Source organism: Nycticebus coucang, chromosome 16, assembly GCF_027406575.1.
Source record: "Nycticebus coucang isolate mNycCou1 chromosome 16, mNycCou1.pri, whole genome shotgun sequence".
Taxonomy (NCBI): Eukaryota; Metazoa; Chordata; class Mammalia; order Primates; family Lorisidae; genus Nycticebus; species Nycticebus coucang.
The window spans coordinates 29,165,652-29,180,815 of NC_069795.1; the positions used below are offsets into that span (position 1 = coordinate 29,165,652).

At 34.9% G+C, this 15,164-nt stretch overlaps 1 protein-coding gene across 1 annotated transcript in view; it reads left to right on the forward strand.

Annotated features, from left to right (window-relative positions):
• The first annotated feature begins 586 nt into the window (after positions 1 to 586).
• The window catches only part of SAMSN1 (SAM domain, SH3 domain and nuclear localization signals 1), a 186,249-nt gene continuing 171,671 nt past the window's right edge, over positions 587 to 15,164 (forward strand). The window contains 3 exon segments of the mRNA XM_053564719.1: positions 587 to 629; positions 632 to 705; positions 6,493 to 6,624. Of these exon segments, the coding sequence (XP_053420694.1) occupies positions 587 to 629; positions 632 to 705; positions 6,493 to 6,624 (249 nt within the window).

Genomic DNA, 15,164 nt, shown 5'->3' on the forward strand with positions numbered 1-15,164 from the left:
GTTTAACAGGTAAATAGTTCAAGTTAAGAAAGGTAAAAAGATTCTGGGAATGGATGCTGGTAATAGCTGTACAATAGTGTAAATGTACCTACTGCTACAAAACTGTAGCCTTAAAATGATTGAAATGGTCCAACTTTATGTTATGTATATTTTGCCAACATAAAAGTGGGCTTATCTTTGTATCTTTTCATGTGAGGAATCAAACATTTTATTATTATGAGACGAAAGAGGAAAAGGGAATGAGAAGTGGAGAGGAAGACAGGAGGGAGCCTTGATTTACCACCTTTAAAGGGGTTATTTTAATATTGAAGAATAATATTTTCTTCATGGTTTACTTCCACTTTTCCATTTAATTAGTTAGGCCTATGGTTGTTTTCACTGCATTTTCCATGCAGATTTTAGGAATATCATTGTCACCTTTGAAATCTATTTACACAGATCATTGTAAGTCTCATTCTCTCATTTTATTAGTCAGGGTTCTTTATTAATTTAGAAAATTGTTTGCTCAATGTAGACCTATATTATTTGATAATGGTCTCTGAATCCCCTGGATTATGGCAGGGATTTTGCTCTGTAATAATCTCCCATGAGAACTGGCCAAACAGCTGTGAAAGCAAGAGAGGGCTTCAGGGGCAATCTCATTTTTTCAAGCACAGCACCAAGAGACCGAAGCCTACCAAAATGAATCTTTTTTGTATTTCACTGGTAAGTTTATTTACTCAATTTATATTCTCATTTTTATTTTATTTACACCATTTACATTTTCATTTTACTGTGTCATATGAAAGGAATTAGTGTATATTCTAAACTTCCTATGTGATGATATTAATACATTGGGCATCTCATAAGAAAGTTCACATCAGAAAGAACAGAGAGAAAGGATGCTTTCATTAAAGCACTTAAGCCAAATTTATTAAAAGGCATGTTACTTAAAAATATACATTTGTCTACAACAATGGCTAGTTGTTTAACTGTAGGATGCTGAATTTCTAAGTATAATCTGTGAAGAGTATTTTTGAAAAGCTATTTTCTTCTATCTGTTATGAGTATGAGAAAATATTTTGCAAAATATGTAGCCTTTATGTTATTTGCTTTGCTTTGACACATCCCAGGAATCAAAATTTCTTCTTTGTTGTCTAAGTAATGAATTCCATTGAATGTTGGCTTGGTTAAACTTCCATGGAGACGGTTTTCTGAGTTACATGGCACTGTAAATCTAAGGTACAATAGATTAATCCCAGTCCTGTGATGTGCTTACTCAAGGGGATAAGCACCTCTTAAATTCTTTTCTATATTATTACTTTTTCTTCTTTAGCCTGAAGTGGATCAGTGAAAGTTATCAGGTGGTCATAGATCTGGAAACATTTTATAAATCTAACCTGCTATTGTGACCATCTGCCAATGCTTAAAAATGGATTTCAAAAATAGTTTTATTCATTTCTATCTCTGTTTACAGCAGGGCATTATGCCTTGGTTTTTCAAGATGTTGATGGGAGATCCTTCTCATTTGGGAAAATAAAATGGTCTACTTTTGATGTTTGTTTTCTTTCCAAATTGCAAATAAGATTAACATAAGCGGTAGAGATGGTGCCGACATACGTTGTAATACCTAAACAGGAGGCATTTTAAGCCAAGATAAGGGATTTAATCTTAAAGCATCTTGAAAAATGAAATGCAATTGTGAGTTGTGAGAGGCTGAATCATCGAGTTTGGGTTGCTTATATAGTCCAATTTACAAAATAACTGCCAGCTCTCAACTTTTCTTTGTTCCATATAAATCTGACTGGAGAAATCCCATTTCAGGTGATTTAAGTGGTAATGTGCATTCTTTTCAAGGTAAAAGAGCTATGTGTGGTTTATATGAATATACTTCCCATATAAATCGGCAGTGTGGCATCAAAGATGATTGTGTTCTGAAATAATTTTGAATGGTAATATAATTAGTATGCTAATGTATCTATAACATAACATGGCTCAGCATAGCAGGACATACATTTGTAATTCTGCCACTCGAGACATATAACATATAATGAGCTTGATTGTCTTCCTTCATGATACAGGGAAGGGAGCACATAGTCAAGAGGACTGCTTCTAAGTCTTGGCTCAAGAACTCTGTATTATTGTAACTCTTTTCTGTCTTTTAAAGTTGTTTTTAAGAAGTTATGTGCTCCGAGACGTATTTGATTAGACCGAACTAAATGTTAGACTGTTTTGTTGAAGCATTCCAAAGTTTATATGTTATAAAAATTAATTGTTTTTATAGTAAAATGTATACAAAGTACTTGAAAAGAAACAAAACTACTTTAGGTGTGTTTTGTTCCTTTTTGTAGAGTAAATAAGTAAAATAATTTAGTGTATGGGTTCTCAAGGAGGGTGTTGCGACGCTCTTTTGTGCTGTTATGAGCTGAGAAAAAGGGGTGAAGTTATAGCTTTTACTAGAAATTTATGCATAATCCCCAACATATTTTATCTGTGCCTGTAGGAATGTGAACATATGGGACATCACATTTAAGAAAAGAGAATAAAAGCCACTACTTTAGTGGAAAGAAGAATTACTGAATTAAAAAAGAAAAGTATATGTAACTATATTGACCTTTAAATCTCTGGAAAACAGGTGATCTTAAATATTAAGTATCACATAAAGATTACCACTAAGGAAAGAATGAAAGAGTTAAACATCCTTTTATTTAAGTGTAAGGGAAAATTGTAAATCTTTTAGTAAATGGGATTTTTAAGAGAAATATAAAGGCAGAAACTTAATGAACTACTTTTTCTGCACAAGGATACTATAAATAATCCATTAAAGGTGACTGCTATTATTTTGGATCTATAAACTTGAAATGGGGTCTATCTTTCAAAAAGGAGCCAGAAATACCCTTATATATATGCCAGTCTGACTCCACAATTTTTCTTAGAGTTTTATGTGGTGAGGAGGCTTTTAGAAAGCTTGCTCATTTGAAGCAAGGTGATTTTCTTGTTAAGCTCATCATCTAGTTGTTGAGTGTACCACGACTTTTTAACCCATGAGGTTGCATATCAATTATCCCTGCACTATTTCTTCAGAAATTTGAGATCCTGCCTCTACCTTTATTTGGATTCCCTACTTAAATACATTGGTTTGTCTTTATTCCTTTCCTTTTGCTTGTTCTTTTGAGTACATATTGAAATAATTCTAATGCTTAGTAGATATTTTGAAGAACATCCTTTGCTTGTTCTTCAAAATTTGGACTTTTTAAGTCTTGTTCTTATATATAAATTTAGGGACATATTTTCAAATTATATAAAAAATCTTTGATAGGATTTCGATGACATGGATTTGAAAAGTGACATCATTTTTAGGGGAAATTGGCTTTAGTATGATGCTGTGTCCTCTCATCCACAAACATGTAGCTCTTCATTTATTCAACTCTTTCGTGGCTTTTCATGATGTTTTATAACTTTCTCTATAAAATTCTTTTGTCAAATTTATTGCTAGGGGCTTAAGAATTTTGGCTGCCCTTGAAAATATTTTTTTCCAAGTTTATTTTTGCTGATTTATAGATGCATTATTAACTTTTAGGTGTTGATAGGCAGATAAATAATTTTGCTGATTTTAAAAGATTCTGGCAGTCCATGATTTTCTCAGATTTTCTATGCAAATAATCTATAATTTTTTTCTTTAGCATTTATACTATTATAATCTTTCTCTTTTATAAATTAACAAATAAGAAGGCTATGATGGTAGTCATCTAAGTCATATTACTAACACTAACATAATTACTTTTCATTCAATTTTCTCAAGGTTTCTGTTAAGTAACTCTAATTAGGTTAATAAAATCCTATCTTTTCCCAATTTGCTAAGTATTGTTTTTGTGTGGATAATTTTTAAAATTTTCAAATGTTGGCTTGACGCCCATAGCTCAGTGGATAGGGTGTTGGCCACACGCAACAGGACTGTTTGTTGGGTTCCAACTCGGCTCAGCCCTGCCAACAACAATGACAACTACAACAACAACAAAAAATAGTCAGGCGTTGTGGTGGGCACCTGTTGTGCCAGCTACTTGAGAAACTGAGGCAAGAGAATAGCTTAAGCCCAAGAGTTTGAGGTTTGCTGTGAGCTGTGATGCCAAAGCACTCTACTGAGCGTGACATAGTGAGACTCTGTCTCAAAAAAATTTTTTTTCAAATGCCTTAGAATATTTATTGATGAACATTTTTTGTAATATTTTAAATGTTGATTCATTCTTACATTTCTGTATTATGCCTTGATTGGTCATAATGTATTTTTATATATGCTATTAAATTTAGTTTTGTTGACATTTTAATTAGGGTTTTAAAGACTATGTTATTAAGTGAAATTGATCTGTTGATTCCAAAATTTTCTTTTTCTAGAATTCCCATTAATTCGTCTTATGTGGCATCTTTCCATACTTCACCCTCCACACTTTTACGTGCATGCATCTCATGTTTTCTATTTATCTTTCTATGCTACCCTCTGGGTGAAGTCATCAGCATTTTCTAATTCTCTCTTATGAAAGGTCTAGAGTGCCTTCTAATTTTTTGATTATTTAATGTCACTTTCTGTGATTATATTATTCATCTTCTAGACTTCTTAATTGTTTGATTTTTATTTCTGTTTAGTGGTTCCTGTTTCGTTTCTGTCTGTTTTGATTTCATCATAAATTATTTATTTTTAATCAGAAATTACTTTTTCATTTAGCTCCGTGAAGATCATAAATATTCTTTCTTAAATTATCTCTCCATCTGTTTTATGATTTTAATTTCATCTGGAATGAGATGGTTTTATTTTCAGATTGTCAGTTCAGTTGGCTGTCTTTCTCAGCATTTGATCTCTTCGTTTGTTTTGGCTAATTTGGAATGACAGCTCTCTCTTTCTCAATCTCTCTTTCTCTCTCTCTCTGTCTCTCTCTCCTCTCTCTCCAGCTTCTTTACTTTTCATTTTTCTTCACCTACTTGTGAAGCAGAAATATTAAGTCTCTCTGATGCTCCAACTTAAAACTAGGACTTACATTTCTAGTTCAGAGTTCTCTCTAAAAGCTGAAATGTTGTACATTACTGATCTAACCACTGAACCCTTGGTAACTTATTTCATGTCCTTGATTTCTGGCTGTATTGTTTAATTTTGCTTTTCTGGTTCAGTTACCTATAAGCAATACCCCTAGCAGCATTGGTAAAGACAATCTTCATCCTAACTTCATAGCTGTGAGTGCTGCCTCAGAATTTCATCATGGGATCCATATATGGAGGACATCTCTTGTAGGCTACCTCACTAAGGCTTAGGGTCTGGTCAATGCTTCCTGTTTTTTAATGGGCTCCAAGTTTTGATTTTACTCAATGGTTTGTGTTTCTCTTAGAATTTGGGTTTCTGTACATGTTGATGTATTTTACAGCACATATCTTACTTAGGTCTTTTTGTCACATGTTTGGAACAAGAGGTACTTAAAATGAGAAATTAAAAGGCACATTGGCTGATAGTTCCAAAGGTAGACGATGCATTCAGTCTTTGCTTAATAAAATACCTTTTTGAAGATGAGAACATCATCAATGCAATACATTGTATTAAAAATACACTAAAAATCATTTCAAGCAAGAAGACTTTTTTATAATCCTGGAGACCTTTATATCGATGACACCATTATCAGCATCATTAGTTAACATATCTAGAAAATTTCAATATGCTAATTATCATATTTACATCTCTTCTTTAAGACTGCCTATAGACAATGCCATAAATAGACTAATTCTGTCTAAAAAAGAAAGAAACAAGTCAATTCAGTTAAAAAGTTTGTGTCCCAAATACAAGAAAAGTTACAATATAGCTCTCAGTAGTTTTAAATCCAAACTCATGCATTTTGAAATTCAGTATTCCATAGAATGATGAAGACACAGAAACAGCGTTATTTATTGACATAAATATTCTAAACATTAATATCAATCCATTGTCTGTCCATGTGAAATACTTTGCTATTTCAAGGCATATAGCATTCATTTCATCCTTACAGCTTTTCGATAAGGTGAATGAAACTGCTATTTTACAAATGAGAAAGCTGAAGTACAGCAGATTGTGTTTCTTACACAAAGATGCAGTGCTAATTAAAGACATGCATGTGACTGAAACCTGTGACAAACACAGTTTATCAGTGTCTCCAGTGGGTCTTTATTTAGTTCTTTGAACTTGATGTCTTCATCATGCTTCCTGAGGAATTCCATCATTTCATACAGGCCTCCCCAACACTTAGAATGCAGTCTAAGTTCCAGGCTCTATAACGACTGGTGATAGTGCCTTCCTTCCTTTGTGGTTCTGTTCACTGCTGAAAACTAGCACACTGTATAAACTCTTCCTCTCTATGCTGAGAGAAATATGGATGGGGTACTATGTAAAGGTGGGAAGATACATTAGGTGTCTTTTCAAGGACAATTGCTACCCTTGGCTCAAAATAAAAAATTGTTATCCAATTGTTACTTCTTGGCTCATAAATCTCTGTATTTTAGGAGGGCTCGATGGATAACATATATGAACCAATCTCAGAGCAACAAGCTAACCAAGACAGCATTTCTGGCAGAACTGGTTGTCCTATCTCACCCTTTGAGGAGAGTGAACAACCATACAAAAATCTCCTCACGGTGAGTGAAACCTTGATTTGGATGAATTTCTTCTCTGTTATATATTTATATATAATACTTTCTCCAGAAGGATTGCTAACATGGCAAAAATCTATTTTGGAAAGTTTTCCCTTTACTTTTAATTTCTAATTTTCTTTTCATTTTTTGTTCTCTCTCTTATGATTTTGGTTTATTAAAATGAACCACCATTAACTGAGACTATATTAGGTGATTATATGTATAAGTTAACTCAATCCTCAAAGCAATCTTACGGCATAGAAATAATTATACATTTCCTCCAGGAGGAGTTTAGTATTTGTCAATTTATGCAGTGAAAATCCACACCCCTTGACCAAATGTAAGCTGCCAGTGACTCAACTATAGGCTTATAATATCTGACTATTTAATTCTTTATTATCCAAAATGCCGACTTCACGACCTCACTGGGCTGCTTTCAAAGCCTGTGGTCTCATCACTTTACTAAACTTTCTTGAATTTGTGGACACACACCCTCAGCTTAGAAAATGTGGGTATGACAGAATGCAAATGCAAATCATTTTTTGTGAATTATCTTTAAAATTACTAGACACAGAGTCCTCTGCATGGTGCAAAATTGTCCCTGTCCCCATTTAACAGTGCTGCTGTTCTCTTAGTCAATTGTGTTGTATTTAAAATACAGTTGACCTTTGAACAATGCCAGTTTGAATTGCCTGAGTTCACTTTTACTGTGGATTTTTATTCTGCCTCTGCCACCCTTGAGATAGAAAGACCACCCCCTCCTGTTCCTTCTCCATCTCAGTCTACTCAACCTGAAGTCACAAGGATGGAGACATCTATGATGATCTGTTTACACTTAATAAACAATAAAGAAATTTTCTCCTCCTTATGATGTGTTCTTTTTTCTCTAGCTTCCTTTACTGTAAGAATACAGTATATAATATATTATTGTGCAAAATATGTGTAAATAGACTATGTTTCTGGTAAAGTTTCCACTCAATTGTAAGTTATTATTATTAATTTTGCAGGGAGTCAAGTTATACACAAATTTTCAGCTACATGGGGCTTTGGCACCCCTGTCCCTGTGTTCTTTAAGAGTCAACTGTAATTTCATGTTAATAAACTTATTTTGCTTCCATTGTGGCTTAGGGTGATACAAACAGGCTATGTCTGCTGCAAATAAAGAACTTCACTATACTTATAGATTCAGATACTACATTCACCCCTTATAATCACATTTTTCCCTGATAGGGATGCAACAATAACTATTAGTTATCATATATTCAATGCTTTCTTTTTTGTAAGGCACTATACTGGTTAGTGTGTTTATGTGGAATCATTTATGTTTATTCTTACAGTAATTTTAGAGAGGTTTAGAAATGTAGAGAAGGGAGAAGTAATTTTCCCACTTAAAAGGAGGATGAGCCAGGCTACAAACCCAGGTCTTTTTTACTCTAGAGAGAGTGTTACAACAAAGCACTTTTAAGCTTTCTGCCTGCTTTCACACATACCTATTTTGTCCTTTGGATTTGCTGGAAACTGGTTATTTTCATAACTTACAAAAAAGTTTGTTTCCCAGAAACTTAGAGCAGTTAGAAAGCAATGCTAGTGAACAAGTTAAATAACAAGTCTCTGTAAAGTAAAAATTAACACAAAAATATTCTTAATGCAGTAGAAGCTCTCTCTTCAATTGTACACCTTTTCCAGTATCCCTAAGAGGTGGATGTTGACAGACATGCATAAGAAGAGGCAATAACATATTGTGCATATTATAGTCAGAGAGATAAACCATTTACATGGAGGCTGTCAATTGACCTTGTAAAATGTTAGTAAGCATTTTCACCCTATAATTTAAAAGAAAAATTGAGTGGGCTAAAAAGCTTGAAGATGTTTCCTGAAATATGTGAATTTAATAAGTATGCATGAAAAATAAGCAAGTTAACAGCCAACTTGTTTACAAGAATGTTTTCAAACTTCACTTATATTGCCAAAGTAGATGAGAATAATAAATACATGATTTAAATTGCTATAGCTCTCTCTCTGTAATACAGCTCAGCGTTTAATTAAAAATATATGTAGGAATATATATATGCTGAAAAATTAGCTCAACCATTGAGTCCGCTATTTAATTGTTGAATTATACCAATCTTATCAAATTATTGTTGATACTTATTATATTCTTTATGAAATGATCTCAACAGATTGCATAAAATAAGTTCATTCTTTTAATAATAAAAAGACTTCGAATATCTGCTTCCTTGTATTCCTAGTTAATGTTTAGGGCTTTCCTGAATCTCTGTATAAACCTCAGAAGAATGGATTTTTTCCTAGTATTTTCACGTCCTTTTTCCAGCCCTAATTTAAGGAAAAAAAGCTTTGAATCAGTCTTGACCTTATAAGAAAAAGATTATTCTATATGCACTGGTTCTCTAGAAACACTACAAAAACTATAAAGCTCCCAATCCTCTAAATCAAATGTGCTTGTAACCTTTTAGAAATGATAAATGCCCTCAAAAATTTCTACAACAAATCTGACAATGTATCTAGTAGAGGGTGTAGAAAGTGATGGTGAAGAAGTTTATTCTGAGGTTTTACGAGAGGAACATCATAAATATCCAGTCTGTATTCTGATTACAGTTTTAGGAAGAGATAGTAATGAAGAGGTGGTCCAAAGAAGAAACAATTTAAAATATGTGACTTTATTAAATTTTTATAGGAAGAATAACAAGTGATTCACTTGTAGTATATTAGCAAAGCCATAGAGTTTTGGAAGACTACTAACAAAATATAGTGGGTGAAGTTTTATAGAGTGAACAATCATACAACTAAAGAAATGTTCTGAAAAAAATAATAATGCACAAACCTAAGTATTGACTATTTCATTATCATTTTTAATCTAGGCCGTAAATGTTTGATTTTGTATCTATGTTAGTACCGCCTTATTATGTCTGAGAATAATAATATATCTTAAATTAGAGAAAGAGCAAGAATGCTATGGCTTGAATGTGTTCTCTAGAGCGCCTATGTTGCCATCTTAACCCTCAGTGCCACAATGTTGAGAGGTGGAACCTTTAAGAAATAATTAGGTTAATACAAAAGATGTAAAGTCTCTGTCTTTTTTAGTGGCTGAATAGTATTTCATGGTATACATATACCACAGCTTGTTAATCCATTTCTGGGTCAGTGGGCATTTAGGTTGTTTCTACATTTTGGCAATTGTAAATTGAGCTGCGAAAAACACTTTAGTGCAAATGTCCTTATGATAGAAATAATATTTTTTCTTCTGGTTAAATGCCTAGTAATGGAATTACAGGATCAAATAGGAGGTCTAATTTGAGTTCTTTGAGGATTCTCTATACTTCCTTCCATCTTGTGTACTAACCTGGATGGAGGTGGAACACATTCTTCTTAGTAAAGCATCACAAGAATGGTGAAACAAGAATCCAGTGTGCTCTATTTTAATATGAAGCCAGTAGATGAGCTAATACAAGGAGGAAGAGGGTAGTGGAATGACCAAATGGGGAAGGGGGGGAGAGGGGAGGAGAGAGGAGGATAGAGGGTCATGGTGTATGGCACACCTCTTAGGGCAGGACACAATTATAAGAGGGGCTTTTTCTAACAAATGTGGCCAGTGTAACCTGATTCTTTGTACCCTCAATGAATCCCAAACAATAAAGAAAAGAAAAATAAAAAAAGTAACTAGGCCAGAGGGGCTCTGCCCTATGAATGGATTAATGTTGCTATTGCGAGAGTGGGTATGTTACAAACGCAAGCTCGTCACTCTTTTGAGGTCTATCTTTGTCCTTTCTTGCTCTTCCACCTTCTGCCATGGGATTACTCAGTAAGAAGGCCCTCACCAGATGCAGCCCCTCAATCTTGGACCTCCCAGACCTATGAGCCAATCAATTTCTGTTTATCATAAATTCCCAGTCTCAGGTATTTTGTTACAGCAGCACAAAATGGGCTAACACAGAGAACATGTAATATTTGTATCTCTGCCAATTTAGAGTTAACTGGCTCAAGCCTGAATTATCTGGTTTGCCATCCATGTCGACTGAAGTAAGCACATAATTGTCAATTTTCTACTTCAGTTTGTATCTGACAAATTAAACTGATAAGATATTTGAACCTTTTCAAAAATGTGCTTAAATGTGTGGCAGAGGCAATGTTCATATTATTTGTTTCTTGCATAAAGTGGTCATTCAATAAATATTTGTAAGCTAAATGAATGGGTTAGTGAAGATTCATTACTCAAGCCATAGAAAGTCTTAATAATAATGGAGAGCCAGTGATGCAGTGGCTAAAAGTGTGTGCTCTGGAGTTGGACAGATAGGAATTTCCATCCTAGCACTGTCATTACAAGTTATTTTTTTTTTCCTTTTTTTTTTTATTGTTGGGGATTCATTGAGGGTACAATAAGCCAGTTACACTGGTCATTACAAGTTATATGACCTTGGAAGTCTGCTTGAATTCTTGAGACCTCAATTCCTCCCACAGTCGAATGAGGAGAATACTCTTCTATATAAGTTCAGCCAAGTTTGATTGTGGAGAGCAGAATCTATTCTTGCTGATGAAAGCAGGAGGGTTTAGAACAGCAGTTAGAGAACTATCTGAAGGGCTGATGCTTCATACTCTAGAACAGGAAAGGGCTGCAAATTCTGGCCTGGGATGGCATGTAATTATACTGTCTAGGAGCTAAGAATGGCTTTTACATTTCTAAAAGTTTGTTGAAAAACCAAACGAAAGTGGAGGAGATAATAAATGCAAAGGAACTACCTGTGGCACACAAACCTAAAATAATTCTACGTGGCTTTCACAGAAAAAGTTTGTAAACCCCTGCCCTAGGTCTGCACCATGCAACCACAGGTGACAGCTGAGTGCTGGGAATGTGGCTAGTTCAAATGCAGGTGGTGAATAAGGGTAGCATATATACCATATTTTAAAGACTTCATATGAAAGAAGAGTAAAATGGGTCATTAATAATTTTGTATTGATTATTTGTTGAAATGATAATACTTGGTATATGCTAAGTAAAAATGCAATTTCGCTCATTTCTTTCAGCATGACTTCACGAGAATGTGGATGTTCTGTCAAATATGAATCATGGCTGCTAGTCAGAGCCTTGAGGGAACTTGTGGAATGTGGTTTTTAACTTTCCAGCCTTTTCATGGAGGAAGACACACCAGAGGAAAGGGTGGGGGAACATGTCCACCCCCTTCTTTCCCAGAGTCTTTTACTGCTTATTACATTGGTATCACCTTTCCTAAAAATTAAAAAAAAAAAACAAGTGACTCTCACCACTGGAACTCTTCTACAGTGGGCACGAAGTGTAACTGGCTTTCTTTTTTCTTCTTTTTTTTTGAGACAGAGTCTCACTTTGTCAACCAGGCTAGAGTACTGTGGCATTAGCCTAGCTCGTCAAACTCCTGGGTTCAAGTGATCCTCCTGCCTCAGCCTCCTGGGACGACAGGCGTGTGCCACCATGCTCAGCTAATTTCATACCTGGCTTTCTGAAGGGGGCTCTTCTTTGTCTCTAGAAAAAATAATTTGTGTCTTCCCTATCTCAGACTCACAGTTTTATGTAGACATTTAAAACAAATTGTATATAACAACCCCTCCCCCAATATTTGGGTCTTATAAAGTTTTAATAAATGAAGACTTTTTGGTTTGTTTCAGTTAAGACAGAGAAGGATGAGTGAAAAAGAAAAACTGTTTAATATCATTATATTGGAAAAAACAAATGATGAGCAAAGGAGGCATGCACAAAAGTCTTTGCTGCGGCTTCTGGCAGACATTCTCAACTGCAGCTGGACTTCAGATCACCTGAAGACACAGACTGATGTCCACACCTCACTCTGTACCTATTGCCTTGCTAAAACTGGTTGCAGCAGCCCTGTTTATTAGAAATCTAGTGCAACCCATACACCTAACTTTATATATATTGTAGTTGTCCCAGTAACATTTTATTTACATGAAATTAATTTTAATAATCAATTGTGTTTAAGCCGCTATTCCCAACATATTATCACTTCAGCATGTAATAAATGTAATAACTAATGAGAGATTTTATATTCTCATTTTGAAACTAAAATGTTGAAATCTGGAGTGTTTTTTAGACTTAGCACTTCTAAATATAGATACTGATATATAGATAGTTTCAAGGCTAAAGTGAAATCAGTCTCAGTGAAACAATAAAAATTGTGTATTTTTTACCCATCCTTGGTTTTAAAATTAAATTGATTGATAATTAAAATTTAGAAACTGTTGCATATTAAGTGCTGAGTAGCTCCATGAGGGTATGGATGGCTTCCACAAGTTAGGATTAGAGGCTTGAAATTGCTAGTGGTATTGAGGTGCTAGAGTAATCAGATAATATCAAATTTCCACTTCACTTAGGGATGTGTAGATATTAAATTATAAAAATCATTGATGACAAGGATTTAGATATACACTTTTAGAAAGAGCTAGATATTAAAGTGTAATATTTGCTAATAAGCGTTTAGTTGCATACTTTCAAAAGTAGGTAAGGTGGTAGGGAACGTGTTTACTAAAGAAGAAGCTGAGATTAGTGACTTGACTGCAGGGACAGATGGAGCCAAGGCTGTAGTTCTGGCTTCCCAAATACTAGTCTTGTTTTTTGGTCTCTGCCACAAGCATACAAGCATGTTAGCATGTGTATGTGTGTGTGTGTGGGGGGGTGTGAGAGAGAAAGAGAGATGTACATTTCACTCTTGTACGCGCATGTACAAAGAGTGAAAGAGACTGTAAGAAAAATGAATGGGAATGTAGGTCGAAGGTTTTGGGGAGATGAGACATGAGGAGGAGGAGGAGACAGTAGGGGAGAGACCTCACCCTTATAATGTATATGCTGAATATAATCTGATATCTAGAGGACAGAGCAGAAAAACTTGGAATCAGCAATGAGGTTAATAGATTTGATTTTTACTTCTACTCCCAGACTGGGAACTGTGTGTCTTTGGAAATGTTATTGAACTTCTCTGACCCTAAGCTTTCTGAGCAATAGAATATGGACCAAAATGTCTATCTCTTGGTGTGTGGTGAGGCTCAAGTGTTATGACACATGTTAAGCACCTGGCATGGTGCATGTTAATGATCATTTCCATTTCTTCTGCAAACCGTCACGCTGGGGCAGAGGGATCTTTTAATTTAATGTCCTTGATTAAATGACTTTACGCCAACCTTGCACCTGAGCTTGTGTGTCATTTTTAAATGACTGCTCAAAATAATTTATAATCAACTCTCCTCACCTTATTTTTTTAAAATTAAATCATAACTGTGTACATTAATGCATTTATGGGGTGCAATGTGCGGATTTTATATACAATTTGGAATGCTTACATCAAACTGGTTACCATAGCCTTTACCTCACTTAATTATTTCTTGTGTTAAGACATTTTTACTCTATTCTTAATAGATTTGGCATGTACCCTTGCAATATGCACAATAGGTGAGTCCCACCAACTACCCTCCCTCCACCCGGCCTCTCTCTTCCCCTCCCTTCTTTCCTCCTTCATTCTGGGCTATAGTTGTGTTTTATCATTTGTATAAAAGTGTGGTGATTATATACTGGCTTCATAATAGTACTGAGTACATTGGATACTTTTTCTTCCATTCTCTTGATAACTCTCCTTACCTTAAAAGTAAAGATTTTTGTATGCTAGACAAGGATTTATTATTGATGTGCATTAGAAAACCTGAGATTTTAATCTCCAGAAATTGTCTAAAACACTAGGTTTAATGCAATGTTTGACAATTCAGCCTTAGATTTCCCACCACCTGTGGACTGCTGCACACAAGAAAATCTATCATAGTGGTGCTTATTCATTTACTAATTCATATTTCAGGATTTTCTTTTAATTTTTAACTTAAATATTTTTAAGATGCAAGTTTAACATCTTATATACTCACTCATCAATAGTCTGCACTCATGAAAAGCACTGGAGAAATCAATTAAATCGTTCTCTGCTACCAGATGTTAACGAGAGAGTAATATAGCAGCAGATCCAAGCAAAGTTTTAAATACAAACAATACAATGCTTGTGTATCAGTTAGAGATCAGCACTGATGAGGCCAAGGTCAGGGGTGGAACCCCTTATGGCCAGTCAGTTTGGCTCTATTTCATAGTGACTTGCAGTACCTGTGACCCCAGCTAGCCATCTTGGATGTGCATGACACTTAGGTGCCGTGGCTCATGCCTGTAATCCTAGCACTCTGGGAGGCCCAACTGGGTAGATTGCTTGAGCTTAGGAGTTCAAGACCAGTGTGAGCAGGAGTGAGAATCCCCATCTCTAGTAAAAAACAGATAAAAAGGTGAGAGTCTGAGTTGGAGGATAGGGGCCATAAGCACAAAACCATTACTCACTAAAGGAAGAACAACTCAAGGGAAGAACTACCCCGCATCATTTGTCCACAAAGATTTTCCCTCACTATAATCAGTCCTAGGCCCCCAGGTACAAGTCTCAGGTTTCAAGTCAGGATAATTTATGGAATAATAATAAGAACACTAAGAAAAAAACTGAGTTCTTACCCTGGCTTGGTTCCTG